This window comes from Ailuropoda melanoleuca, chromosome 3 (genome assembly GCF_002007445.2).
Source record: "Ailuropoda melanoleuca isolate Jingjing chromosome 3, ASM200744v2, whole genome shotgun sequence".
In the NCBI taxonomy this organism is placed as follows: domain Eukaryota; kingdom Metazoa; phylum Chordata; class Mammalia; order Carnivora; family Ursidae; genus Ailuropoda; species Ailuropoda melanoleuca.
Window position 1 is genome coordinate 3,188,888 of NC_048220.1, and position 14,928 is coordinate 3,203,815.

General features: G+C 37.0%; 1 protein-coding gene across 2 annotated transcripts in view; it reads right to left on the minus strand.

Moving 5' to 3' along the window:
- Positions 1 to 14,928, minus strand: part of CNOT6 (CCR4-NOT transcription complex subunit 6) — a 68,993-nt gene that overhangs the window by 38,334 nt on the left and 15,731 nt on the right. For both annotated transcript variants that reach the window (XM_034655824.1, XM_034655823.1), the window contains exon 2: positions 8,450 to 8,563. In XM_034655824.1, the coding sequence (XP_034511715.1) occupies positions 8,450 to 8,561 (112 nt within the window). In that variant the 5' untranslated portion in view covers positions 8,562 to 8,563. The remainder of the gene's footprint in view (positions 1 to 8,449; positions 8,564 to 14,928) is intronic.

Consider the following 14,928-nt stretch of genomic DNA (forward strand, 5'->3'; position numbering starts at 1 on the left):
TGCAAAAAGAGAGAAAAGAGAAATGGGTAGGGGGAGTAGAAAGGAATTGAAGCAATCCAGAAATGATAAAGATAGAATAGCAAGTAAGGTCATTAAAAGTTATTATAACTGTGTTACATACCCTCAAAAAGGCAGAGGCAAAATGTTAAGTAAAGGCACGGAAGATTTAAAAAAAACCACTTTAAGATTGGAGTTATGAAAAATACACTAAACTGAATGAAATTAACAGCAAACTAGATACTGTAAAAAAAAGATTAATGAAACTGAAGATACAGCAATAAAAACTGTCCAAAAGGGGGTGGGAGGAAAGGGAACAAATTAAACAGAGGATTTGTGAGCTGTGGGACAACTTCAAGATACAAATAACTACTCTAAAAAAGGTGGGTGGGGGAAGGGAGAACATAAAAAATTATTTGAAGAGTGACCTAAACTTTTTCAAATTTCATGACAACTATAAACCTACAGATTCAAGAGCTTCAACAAAACCAAAGCACAAGAAGGAAAAAAAAGACACCAAGGTACATCATAATCGCATTGCTTAAAACCAGTAATAAAGAAAAATCTTAAAGCAGCCACAGAGAAAGGACATACATTAAAAAAAAAAAAAACTAGGATAAGAACAACAGCAAACTTCTCATCAAAAACGATGCAAGTAAGAAGATGGTAGAAGAGGATCTTTAAAGTACTGAAAGATGAAAACTGTCAACCTAGAACTCTATACCCAGAAAAAATATCTTGCAAAAAAAATACAGCAAGTAAAAGACTTTTTCAAACATGAAACCTGAATTAAAAAATCACTAACAGACCCCCAATACAGGAAATATTAAGGGAAGTCCTTCAATGGGAAGAAAAAGGATAACAGAAACTTGCCTATACACAAAGGAATGAAGAACACTGGAAACAGTAAGTACGTGGGTAAATAAAAACAACTTTTCCTAATACTTCACCCTTTAAAGGAAAAATAACAATACAGTGTGAGATTTAGAACATGTATAAGGAGGAGCGCCTGGGTGGCTCAGCAGTTAAGCATCTGCCTTTGGCTCAGGTCATGATCCCAGGGTCCTGGGATCGAGCTCCGCATCGGGCTCCCTGCTTGGCGGAGAGCCTACTTCTCCCTCTCCCTCTGCTGCTCTGCCTACTTGTGCTCTCTGTCAAATGAATAAATAAAATCTTTGAAAAAAAAAAAAAAAGAGAACATGTATAAGGAAAATATATGACAGCAATGGCACAAACATCAGGAGAAAAGAAACAGAAGTAGATTGTTGTTAAGACTCTTACACAAAATATGAAGTAAAATCATATTCTTGATACACTTTATATTATAAACCCTAAAGCAACCGTTATTGAATGAATTATAGCTTCTTAGTCAATAAAGGAGATAAAACGCAATTTCACCAAAAATACCCAGTTAATCCAAAAGGGGAAAAAAGAAGAGAAAAGGCAACAAAAAACAGACAGGAAAATTGAAGATAAATTACATGACAACATATTTAAACCCAACTACCAGAACTAAGAAGAAAGAATCCAAGTAGTGTCCATTGGAAGCACCCATCTGAAAACATCGCTGTAACCAGGAGGAGCTCAGTGCAGTGTCCACAGTAAGTGTGAAAGCAGGAATTCCACAAACTGAGCAGCCAAGGCCCCTCACTGGGAGGGGGGGGGGAACCTCCAAAAAAAAGAATTAAAATTTAGTGAGAAGGGCATAAAAAAGATGAAGGGGAAAAAAGGTCCAAATAAAAATGAGAGAAGGGAACACAATCAGAAAGTTTCAATGCAAAAACCAGAAGAGGGAGCTCTGAAGTTAGAAACACAATCCTGAATCACACCTTCAGGAACTTCGGAAAAACTAAGATTAAATAAAAATGAACAGAAAAGCTGTATGCTCATATCTCATAAGTTATTAAGTATTTTTTTAAAGTTACCAAAATATGGGGCCCCTGGGTGGCTCAATCAAAATGTCTGACTCTTGGTTTCGGTTCAGGTCGTGATCTCAGGGTCATGAGATCCAGCCCCAGAGTTGGGCTCTGTACTTAGCTTGAGATTCTCTCTCTGCCCCTCCCCCTCCCCATGCAGGTGCTCTCGAACCCATGCGCATGTGCTCACTCTCTCTCCAAAAATAAATATTTTTTAAAAAGTTACCATAATAACTCCCTACAGACAAGGAAAGCATACCACAAACATGCCCCAAAAACTACGACTTAAATTTCAAACTGAGCTAAAAGTTTGGCATTAAGAAAATGATAAAAGCAATAAAAGAACATAAATAAGAATTAGAAAAACTCAGTAAAGGAAAACTAAACTACCAAGAACTTAATAATGAATAACCACAAAAGGGGAATGCTTTAAAAAAGACATTTTTAAAACTCACAAATAAATGAAGAACTACAGATTTAGCCATAAGATAAGAAGATAACACAGAAGAAAATCTATGATTTAGCTCTGCAATGACTTTTTAGATATAACAACAAAAGCACAACCCATGAAAGCAATAATAAGCCAGACTTCATTGGAATTAATAACCTCTGCTCTGTGAAAGACACTGTCAAGGGAATAAGAGAGGCCACAGACTAGGAGAAAACACAAAGACCTATCTGGTGAAGAACTGTCATCCAAAATATACAAAGAACTCTTAAAATTCAACAATAAGAAAACAATCCAATTTAAAAATGGGAAAAGATGTGGACACCTCACCAAAGTAAATATGCAGATAGTATACAAGCATATGAAAAGACGCTCCTAATCACATGTCATCAGGGAAATGAAAATTAAAATAACAAGGAGATACCACTACACATACCATTTAGAATGGTCAAAATCCCAAACACCAACAACATCAAACGCTGGGAAGGATGCAGAGCAACAAGTCTCATTCACTGCTAGCGGAAATGCAAAATGATACAGACATTTTTTAGAGGAGTTTAGTGGTTTCTTACAAAACTAAACATATTCTTACCATATGATCCAGCAATCGCACTCCTCAGCATTTACCGAAAGGAACTGAAAGCTTACATCCACACAAAAACCTGCACATGGATGTTTATAGCAGTTTTATTCATAACTGCCAAAACTTGGAAGCAACAAAGATGTGCTTCAGTAGATGAATGGATAAATAAACTGTAGTACATCCAGACAATGGAGTATTATTTAGCACTAAAAAGAAATGAAGTATCAAGCCATGGAAGACATGGAAGAACTTAAATGCACGTTACTAAGTGAAAGAAGTCAATCTATAAGGCTATATACTATATGATTCCAACTATGTGACATTCTGGAAAAGGCAAAACTATGAAAATGGTTAAAAAAAAAAAATCACTGGCTGCCAGGGGTTCAGGCAGAGCTTGGAAGGAGGACGAAATGGCAGAGCACAGAGGATTTTCAGGGCAGTGAAAATACTATCATTTATAATGGTGGATATATGTCATTATGTATTTGTCTAGAACCATAAAACATACAACACCAAGAGTGAACCCTAATGTAAAGTATGGACTTTGGATGATAATGTGTCAGTCAATGTAGGTTCATCAACTGTAACAAACGCACCATTCAGTAGAGGACATTGAAAGAGGGGGGAGTCATGCATAATACTGTGTCACAGTTGCTATGAACCTAAAACAACTCTAAAAAATGAAGTCATTTTAGGGCTGCCTGGGTGGCATCCAACTCTTGACCTCAGCCCAGGTCATAATCTCAGGGTTCTGGGATGGAGCCCCACATCGGGTTCTATGCTCAGCAGGGCATCTACTTTTCCTTCTGCCCCTCCCCCCACTTGTGAGAGTGCACACAGGCTCTCTCTCTCTCAAATAAAATCTTAAAAAAGAAAAAAAGGTGCATGGGAAAGTTTTTTGGGGGTGAAGAAACTCATACTGTAACTGTGCTGGTGGTTACACAACTGTGTTATTTATAAAAGAACTGTACAACAGTAAAGTGTTGTGAGTTTTACCGCATTTTATTTTTATTTTCCTGTAAACTATACCTTAATTTTTTTTTTTTTTAGCTTTAAAAATGATTTAAGAGAGGGACGCCTGGGTGGCTCAGCTGGTTAAGTGTCTGCCTTCAGCTCAGGTCATGATCCCAGAGTCCCGGTACTGAGCCCCACATCGGGCTCTCTGCTCAGTGGAGAGTCTGCTTCTTCCTCTCTCTCTGCCCCTCACCCCACTCGAGTCTGCTTCTCCCTCTGCTCCTTACCCCACTTGTGCTCGCTCTCAAAAATAAATAAATAAAATCTTTTAAAAAAATGATTCAAGAGACATATATGTTGAGAATCGAACTTTACATCGGAATCCGGGGATGTACTGTATGGTGACTAACATAATATAATAAAAAATCATTAAAAAAAAAAAAAGAGAGACATATATGCAAATTCAGAGACTAAATCTCTGAAAAAACACAAAGGAATCAGAATACTGAATGTTATTATCCACACTGTCTTGAAATTAAAAGAAAAAAAATTCAAACTACACATGTACACATTTTTCTTAATATACTGTACCTGAGAATATCAAGGTAGAATAAAACCGCCAGTAAAATTACTGATTTAAAAAAAAAATCCTTTGGGCATCTAGGCAAAAAGAGCAACTAATTAATAGACGAAAGAAAATCAGACTGTCATCAAAGCCTATCACAAAATTGAAATATTTCAGGAAAGAATGTAAGCCACTGATTTTACATTCAGCCAAACTGACATTCAAATATAAAGGATACAAACTGTTATCAACATGCAAGAAATTCAGAGAATATTGCTGCCATGAGTCCTTCCTGAGGAAACATCTACAGAATAAGATTCCAGAAGACCAAAATAGAGATAAATGAACTAGTGGGAGGCACTGAATATACACTTACTTAGAAAACAAAGTCCAAATGGGGACTGTATGCAGGTTAAATGGGAAGCCTGATAGTATGTAATGACTACGTACTCTCACAATATATAGTACAACTATTTAATGGGAGTGGGGTGGGGAATGGGAATAATATTCCAAGCAGTTCTACCTGCTTTCAGTACTCATAGTAGTGGTACTATTTTTAGTACTGTTATTCTGAGACTGCAATGTAATATGGGATAAACCAAATAAGTAATAACAGGATATTCAAATTCCATCATCCCATGTCCCTGAGAACTAGGACACTCGGTATTAAAGGAGACACACGTGTTATTATAAAAAAGTTAACTAAAAATCCCTGTTATTCTAAATCTGAATCAAAAGTATCAGTATACTTTTATATTTTACCTGTACATATACAATTGTATTTTATATATTTAAAAATATTTTATACTAAGCATGTATATATTATCACAAAAATATATATCTTCCCATCATAAATATGTATGACTCCCTTTCTCTCTCTCTATATATATATATATGTGATGAAAAGATATAATATGTATAGTCCTATTTCCTAGCTCTGTCCAGTGGAAAGACCTAGAAATGATGACAAACCCAATAGCAACAAGCATTCCTAGCAACGGATATTCTGGTCTTAAAATACGATTTCCAACTAAAAANAAAAAAGATTTCCAAAAAAAAAAAAAAAAAAAAAAAAAAACAAATAGATTTCTTGGAAAAAATTACATATTCCAGGTTTGAGGCAGGAAATACACAAGATGAGTCAAGAAAATCTTGCTATACCAGACTGCAAGGAAACTACCAAAGACAATTGTATCAAAACTGAGAAATCATTTAAGAAGTTCTCCCATTAGTCAACAACAGGACAATTTAAGCACCACAATAGAAGTAATAATTAGAATTCATGACGTACACCTGAAACCCAAATGTTTAGACACAGTAGTTAATGATGACACTTTAAAAAACCTCATTAGTCACCCTCAAAGGATGATGGTTTATATTGAAAATTAGTACATAAAAGGAAAGAAACAAACGTTCTTTTCTGCCTTTCCTATATAACCTGTATACTGGGTAATCAATCAGTAAATAAGGAAAAACATTTCTTTATAGATGTAGCTCACTTAATGAAAAACAATGACAGGATCAGAATATCACTATTTTGCACCCTGAAGGAATTAATGGCTCTAGGGACTGAACATCAGTAGAAAAGACAACCTTCAGACTTTACGTGCTGTCTGAAGACAAAGCACAGCACCACCCTGAGTCCTGCCTGGGGGTTAAATATGAGCCTGATCAAGCCTCTGCATCCAGATGCCCGTTTCCAGGGGATGAAAAACATGCTGAAGGGCACGAGTCTCAGTAAGCAAAACACAGACTGTGGGGACACAAGTCAAACCACCCAAGTTCAACACAGAGGGGGAACCTGTAAATTAAAACATACTAAATAAAAACGGGATAGGGGACTAAACTATAATGCTTGGATATACATAATTTGGTATTAAAGCTCAGTGGAAGGGCCTCTGGGGTAGATGAAAAAGTTCTAATTCTTGACCTGGATAGTGGTTTTACAAGGCTTTTGGCCTTATAACAATTCATTAATAGATTTGTCTGTGTGGTTTTATGTGTTTCATTTTACAATGAAAAAAAAAAAAGCTTTCTTTGAAAAGTAAATGATCAGTAGTCATTTGACTTATCTGGTTACCTCCAAATGGCAAAAGGACTCACCACGCATTCACCACCCTGAAACAGAGGAGTGCATGAGGTAACTGTGGGTCTAGAATTCAATGACCTCAGATCCCTAGAACTTTGCATCATAGAATCTTAAGGAACTGGTGCTAAAGCATATATATGAACTGTCTTTGCATGAACTGAAGTCAGTCTCGACAATTTCTACACATAGAAGCGTACGTATTAAAGACTGGCTAAGACAAATAAAGTGACCTTCCTGATAGTGGCTTTATTACTACATCCTGTTCCGCAGACTACTTCAATCAACAGTTGATCCTCCATGATACTTCCTTCCTACCTTGTATACAGATTTCTTCCCAAAGCTCATCTGCAAGGACTTCCCAACAAGAGGTAGGGGGAGGAAAGAGTAGAGGAGAATCCCCTTAACCTCAGAGATATAACCTCACTAAGTGAGTACTCTCTAAGCTTATCCTGACGTTGTAAAAAAAAAAANTTTTAAAAAAAAAAAAAAAAAAAAAAAAAAAGGAAACTTCCCTATGAGCAAAGGACATACAATTTAAAAACTGCTAATACAGGGTAAAAAAAGAGAAAAATACAATTAAATACCAATCCTGAAGAAATTAAAAGGGGAAAGCAGGAATGGGTGACTGCCTAAGCTTTGAAGGTAACTGGTAAATCAGCGTATTTCCCTTTGGGCTACCCTGACCCAGAAAGTCAAATCTGACAGGAGAGGGGGAAAAAAGAAAAATTTTACTCTACCACACCTACTCTATGAAACTGAACTCAACTTAATTATCACCTTAATTGAGAGGGAAACCAGGAGAGACTAATGTGGGTACCCAGGGAGAGTGTTTAGGTTTACTGAATAGGTTAACCAGAAATTTTGAGGTGACAAGGAAGAATATTACTATTATTACTTCCTTTTTTGCCTCCTGTAAATACTTTTCTACCTAGACTGGCAGCTATATTTTGTCTATTAGTTATTTATACTGGTATACTCTGTTTTTCTCACTCCCTAATATGCACAAGCTCTAGGACGACAGGGCCTGTGTTTTTTTCCCCATCTATCTATCTTCCATATACCTAGTACAGCACCTGGCAAAATGTTTTACACATAGCATATGCTCAATATGTTTGCTGCATTAAATACAAAAAAAAAAAAGAAAATCCAGGACAGTCAGGAAAAAGAAGAGAAAACTTGTTTTTCATTATTTCAGAAGGCAAAAATCAAGACAGATTGGAATAAAAGTATGGGGAGGCCTATCAGGCCAACATAACACAAAACGTCTTTAGCACTGGCTGCCTTGAGAGGTAACAATGTCCTATCACCACCTCTGAAGTATTAAAAAAAGAGGCTGCATGCCCACTGGCAGGGATTATGGGGATATCTCTGGAGGCTCATCTATTTCTCTATGTCCAGACTGCATTAAGGTAGAAGGGAACTTTGAGATCTGCTTTAAATTCTCTTAAGATTTTGTGTTTCTGAATAAGGCCATCCTTGTGGACTCAGACTGAAAAACAAATAAAGAAAATAAGGAGAAACAAATCTATCACATAACCTATACGAGGATAGGCATTTCCCACCCCACTGGAAATCTGGTATTTGATAATACAAAAGCTCAAGCCTACTTTACCAAAAAATTATGTTATCAGAACAAACCTCTGTGCACTAGGCATCTCACATGTGTTATTCTCATTTCATCCTTGTTATTACCCCCCAACACACTTTATAAAAGGGCACAGATACTTAGAGAATAAGCAATGAATGGGTTTTGAACTTTGACTGAAACCATGTTCCTTGCACTGAACCTTCCCACCTCTAAGATAAATTAGCACTGGTAAAATACAGCATTGCCACTTTTGTGTATTGGCATTAGAAAACTTAATTTTCTACCACATCTTCATTTCCAAAGTCTTACCACTTATTTCAAGTTCTGCCCAATGTGATTTCTTTCCATTTGCTGCTTCCTCAGAGGACATAATTGTGTACATCCTCCTAGGGTCAGGGGGCTCGTACTTTTCTTTGGGCATGCCTGTTGAATTAAAAAAAAACAATCAGTATTCTGAAGAACCAAATAACTGAAAACAACAACATCTTTTTTAAAAGTAAACACCCATATTATGATCTCTAAATACCATTTCCCAATAAAAAGAACTAGGTGCTTCTTGGAGAAATGGAGGATTTCAGGTCCAGGATCGGAAAAGTCCAAAACAGGACTAGATGCTAACAGATGCTGTGGCTGGGGAAGACATAGCACACAGCCTAAAGAAGCCACCAGTGGCCACAGGTGAGACAACAAGAACATCAAAAGAATGACTGAGTCATTATAAACTGTATGAATTCAAAACTTTAATAAAAATAAAAATGGATGCCTGGGTGGCTCAGTCATTAAGCATATGCCTTCGGCTCAGGGCGGCTTAGGGCGTGATCCCAGGGTTCTGGGATCGAGCCCCGCCTCGGGCTCTCTGCTCATCAGGGAGTCTGCTTTTTCCTCTCCTACTCCCCCTGCTTGTGCTCCCTCTCTCACTGGCTCTCTGTCAAATAAATAAATCTTAAAAAAAAAGGGGGGAAAGGGAAAGAACCAAGCATTTATCCTGCATTTCTGGCCAAAACTAGATAAGGGAATGTTCCTAACAGAATTACAACTAATAAATGCAGAAAGAGTTACATAATTACAAAATCATTACTTCACAACCCCTAATGAAAAAAAATGAATCTAGGCAATGATCGCCAATGATTAATAAAAGCATTAGGTGAAAAAAAAATTCCATGGATGAGTTATAAATGGATATCTAGGTTATGAAACCCAATGGCCAATCTCATCATTAGGACAACTAGATCTATGTGCCAACACTATTATGCCCTTGTCCCCTCATCAAACATATTAAAAACAAAAAATTGAATGTGAATCATTTCAAGCCCTTCTACTTCCACTACCAGTTGAACAAAATAAAGGAGACAGAGGACTATGTTAAAAATAACACAAGATAAAACAATGTGCACATACTGAACACTACTGAACTGTATACTTAAAAATGGTCAAGGCATAAATTGTTATATTTTAACCACAATTAAAAATTTTTTTAAAAACCTTAAATAACTCCACAAAAATACAGCTGGCCGGATGCAGAATATGGAAAGTTCTATATGAGAAAGACCCAATTTCTTCAACAAATAAATGACATAAAAATAAGACAAGAGGGGGGCGCCTGAGTGGCACAGCAGTTAAGCGTCTGCCTTCGGCTCAGAGCGTGATCCCAGCGTTATGGGATCGAGCCCCACATCGGGCTCTTCGCTGTGAGCCTGCTTCTTCCTCTCCCACTCCCCCTGCTTGTGTTCTCTCTCTCACTGGCTGTCTCTATCTCTGCTGAATGAATAAACAAAATCTTAAGGAAAAAAAAAATAAGACTAGAGGAAACTGACATGGATTAAACAATTTACAAGGCACAGCAATCAAATGCATTATATACACCTGTTTGGGTACATCTGGAAAAACCAAATGTAAAAACCATTTCTGAGAATCAGACAATTTGAAGTACTAAATATAAGTTGACATTGAAGGACTACTGTTCATTTCGGCTGTGGTTACTTCCTTAATCCTTGTTATCAATACATTCCGAAATATTGAGGTGAAATGAAGTCTCACACCCTTTGCATATTCCCCCAAACTCCTTGACTAAGTCTCACTTCACCTTATTCACTTGGATGAGCCCAAACCCACTTTAGCCAACTCTCTCTCCACCTTCTCTGGATACCTACTGAGCTAAATACAGCTGGAGAAAAACCTACCACCATGCGGACTTAAAGTGAGCCAGTCAGCAATCATTTACCTCAAATGGACTATTTATGCTGCCAGGAAATTATACTGTAAATTCTCCTAGTCCTTTCTACGTGACTTCCCTCCTCAAGCCTCCAACACTGACTCCTTCATCTTCCCTTTCTTACTTCTATTTTCTCATTGAAACAGAAAACACAAGCGCCCTTTCTATGAACTCCCACCTCCACCCATCTACACTCTCCTTTAGTAGGACAAATTGCCTGCCCTCTGAACACTCAATCCCACCCCATCATCTTGCCTATTCAAGGACATTACCTGGCGAGTCTCTCCTATACCACTCTTTCCCTCTATACTAGATCTTTACCTTCAGTATACATATACATGGTATTATTTCCTCTATTTAAAAGTCCTGACCCCATCTCCCCCTCCAGTTACACTTTTTTCTCATTCTCTTCACACAAAAATTATCCCCAAGAGTTGTATATGCTCTCTGTCTCCTAGTCCTCTTTTCCCAGTTAGAGTCATTCAAATCACTATGTGCTTTTAATGTTCCACCAAAACCTGCCAAGAAGAAAATCAGTGACCTCACATTGTTATATCCAACGATCGTTTCTTAGACCTCCTTCTGCTTGTCCTATTGGTCAGCATTTGATGGAGATGATCACTCCCTTGTAGACACTTAGTCACTGGCTTCCAGGGTATCTTTTATCTTGGTTTTCGTTATCTCACTAAATTTAGTCTTTTGCTAGTTCTTCCTGCAGAGTCAGAATTAACTCCATTTTACCAACAGAAACCTGAAGCCCAAAAAGGTTTAAGCAATTTAACCAGCATTATAAGGCTGAGAAGTAGCAGAGTTAGGCTTTGTGTCTGATTAAAAGTTAAAGTCACTTTCTAAGTGAAGTAAGCCAATCACAAAAAGACAAATATTGTATGATTTCATTTACATGAGGTACTAAAGTAGTCAAACTCAGAAAGACAGAACGTAGAACAGTAGTTGCAGTGGCTGGGGAAGGGAAGTTACTGCACGTGGTAGAGTTTCAGTTTACAAAAGAAGAATGACGGAGATGGATGATGGTAATGGTTGCACAACATTATGAATGTATATAATACTACTAAATGCTACACTTAAAAATGGTTTAAGACGGTAAATTTTATGTGTATTTGCCACAATAAAAAAAAAAAGACTGGAAAAAAGTCAAAGCAACTTTCATTATGCTATGCTGCCTCCCTAGTGATGGGAAGCAGAGCTATTTTTGAAATAGAAATGGGCTTTGACTGGGTAGTCAAAACACAGAAGGAGGTAAATAACCTTTAAAAAGCTGCTTGAAAAAATATAAATGGTGAGACTCATCATCTGCACAATAAACAACATTTCTATTTTTTGTTTTGTTAAATATTATTGATAAAACAAACTGTTCTCTTACATGTTAACTTCTTGAGAACAAAATACAATGACTAAAGTTTTTAGACCAATGATACAAAATACCTAACACAGAGAGCTACAGAGTCAGAAAATGTTCCTATTCTAGAGGACTACCTGGCAAAGCAAGTGCCCTTTTTGAATGACACAAATATTCCAGTAACAACCTAGAAAATATAAAATGTTGAGTCAGGCTACCAGAGCTTGATGGGAACAGCCCATCACCCAAATGCTATTATTCTAACTAGCTTCTAGTTAAAAAAAAAAAAAATCTGATCTTCATTGATTTTTCCCAATAAATTTTAAAAATGGTAAGAAACTGGCTCTGTCCAGCTGAGGTTAGTATTTTGGTCCTAGTATTAATCATTTGACTTCTCAGTGGAAGTTGAGACGTCTGATTTATCAACCTCATGTGAGCTTAGTTTGAATCAAGGTCCAGAGTTTGATCACACTTCAGAGAATGGATAAAAGTGTTACCAAGCTAAGAAATCTGAAAACCAGAGGCGCCTGGGTGGCTCAGTTGGTTAAGCGTCTGCCTTCAGCTCAGATCATGATCCCAGGGTCCCGGGATGGAGCCCCATGTGGGGCTCCCTGCTCAGCGGAGAGTCTGCTTCTCTCTCTCTCTCCCTCATAAATTTTTTAGAAAGAAAAAAGAAAGGAAAGAAAGAAAGAGAAATCTGAAAACCACGCCCTGGACCCGAGGTCATACCATAAGAGTCATAATTTTGCCTAGGTAGCCAACCACTCCTCTTGGTTTTTCATAATGTAAGACAGACGGTCTTAAAATTTAAGAGACAGCTCATTAAACTCAAAAGCAGCAAGGATATCATCTTTATTTCCAAATCCCTGAGAGTGACGATTTGGAAGTAGGGGGAAAAAGAGTATGACAGAATAAAAGAAATGGTGTCACACAAGTTGTCCAATCACTATAGTGTACACCTGAAACTAATATCACACTGTGTGCCAACTACAGTCAAGTTAAAAAAAAAAAAAGGTAGCAAATTCCAGAAGCAGCGAGAGGAGCACATTCACCCACTGAGCAACACCCTTCCCCCATTTTTTGGGGAGTCTGGCAAAACATAGCGTTGGTAGAGAAAAGGATATAAGAATGCATACAATTTAGGATGTTTCCCAAGACTTTGAAATCAACAAGCAGATCTCTCCTCCAAATAATCTGCACTGACATACCGTATTTTTATCTAAGAAGACTGAAAGGTTTCCAAAACAGACTTTAAAACTGAAAAGGATTACAAAAGACTTAAAAACAGCTGCGCCAGAGTCAGCAGGTATGTAGCACCTGACTGGTCAATCCCCTATTTCTCCAATCCAGGGCCAGGCGTCACTACTGATCCTGGCAGCATGAAGTCCGTCCCCACTCTAGATCTCAGAGAAAGAGTTTTTCATTATCTTAGAAGAATTATTTACCTTAAAGAAACACAGGACATTATTTACCAACACTGAAAAATATGCTTTCATAATTAAATATTTTAAGAAATGGCTTAAAAACACAGAACTATAACCATCGTGGGAAAGTTAGTGTTGCAAAGCAGAGTTATAAACCATAACATAACTAGTAAGAGTATCCTGGAGCATTTAAACTAAGAGTAACCTAACTGCATACCATAAACTTAGAAAAACTGCCATCTAGATAGGTTAAAAAATTTAGGAATCCACATATTCTCTACAATTCCAGAAATGCCATGCACACGTGTGTGCGTTTGTGTGTGTTGGACAGGTGCAGTGACAGGGCTGGGACAGGAATCACAGAGAGGGTTTTCGTAAAAACCCACAGGGAGGGATTTATCAGAATCTAAGAGAGAAAAGAAGACAAGAACAACTACAGAAACAGGCTAGAATGAATATATTCACAAAGGTCCTTGCAAAAACTTATACCCCATCCCACAGCCCCAAATAGATTCATAGTTTCGCAATTACAGCCTTTATATTAAATCTATTTTAACCATCCTCTGGCTAAGAGTGGAAAGAAAACAGCCGCTGGAGACAGGGACTTAAGGAAAGGGATAGGAGCCTCTGGTCTATTTTTCTGCCGGGAATCAAACTTAATGCTCAGTCAAAATCAGGGACAATCAAGTATCTGAATGCTCCCCAAGGGAAAAAAACATGTAATTACAAAAACCACCAATTGGGGGCTGAAATCCACTAATCATAACAACCCATAGACAAAAGGTGTGCAGACAGCCTGCCTCTCCCTCGTCTACACCTAACCTTCAAAATCAATCTGAGGGGAAACCAACAAGTGCCTAAGAACTCACCTGTGCCACACCTGAATAAAAAGCAAGTTAACATAGAGTGCTCAAATACAAGTTAAGTATAACACACACAGCACAATGACTATACAAAATCACTACTACAAAAGAAAGGAAAGGAAAGGGAAGGAAAGGAAAGGGAAGGGAAGCAACAGAAATAGAAAAATATTCCACAAAAAATTGTTTCTTGTGCTTAAAGAAGTTAAAGAGAACACAACACTGATAAACAACTATAAATAAATAAGTCAACTGTGGGACAACACAAACTGAGATAAAAAAGTAAGAGTGCAGATCTAGAGGGGGAAGAAGTATTTGAATATTAGAATCTCTAAAACAAGATTGAGGCAAAAAGGGAAAGTCACAGAATACATAAACATAATTCCTACTAAAACAAACACTGGCAAAAATTAAACATACATTTTTATGGAAAAACAAAAGAGATGATAATGTAACATCTAAAAGAGTAATTCCCTATGCTGTAACTCAGTAAACCACCCCTTTGGTATTTACCAAAGGAAAATAAAAATGTATTTCCATAAAAATACATTTATGTAAATGTGCATAATAATTTTAATCAGAGTTGCCAAAAACTGAAAACTGAAATGCCCATCAACAATGAAAGGATAATCAAACTATGATATATTCACACAAATACTATTCAGCAATTAAAAAGAATGAACTACTGATACATACACATATATAGATGAATCTCAAACATTACACTGAATGAAAAAGACCCAAAAGATTCCATTTACATGAATTTGCAGTGATAACAGTAGCTGTCCTTATGGGAATCGATGAAAGCATTCAATGGGTGATTTATATTGGTACATATATTTATCAAAACCCAAACTACATTTAAACTCTATACATTTCACTTTATATAAATTTTACCTTAACTAAAAAACATTCTGTACTCAAACACTTGGTCA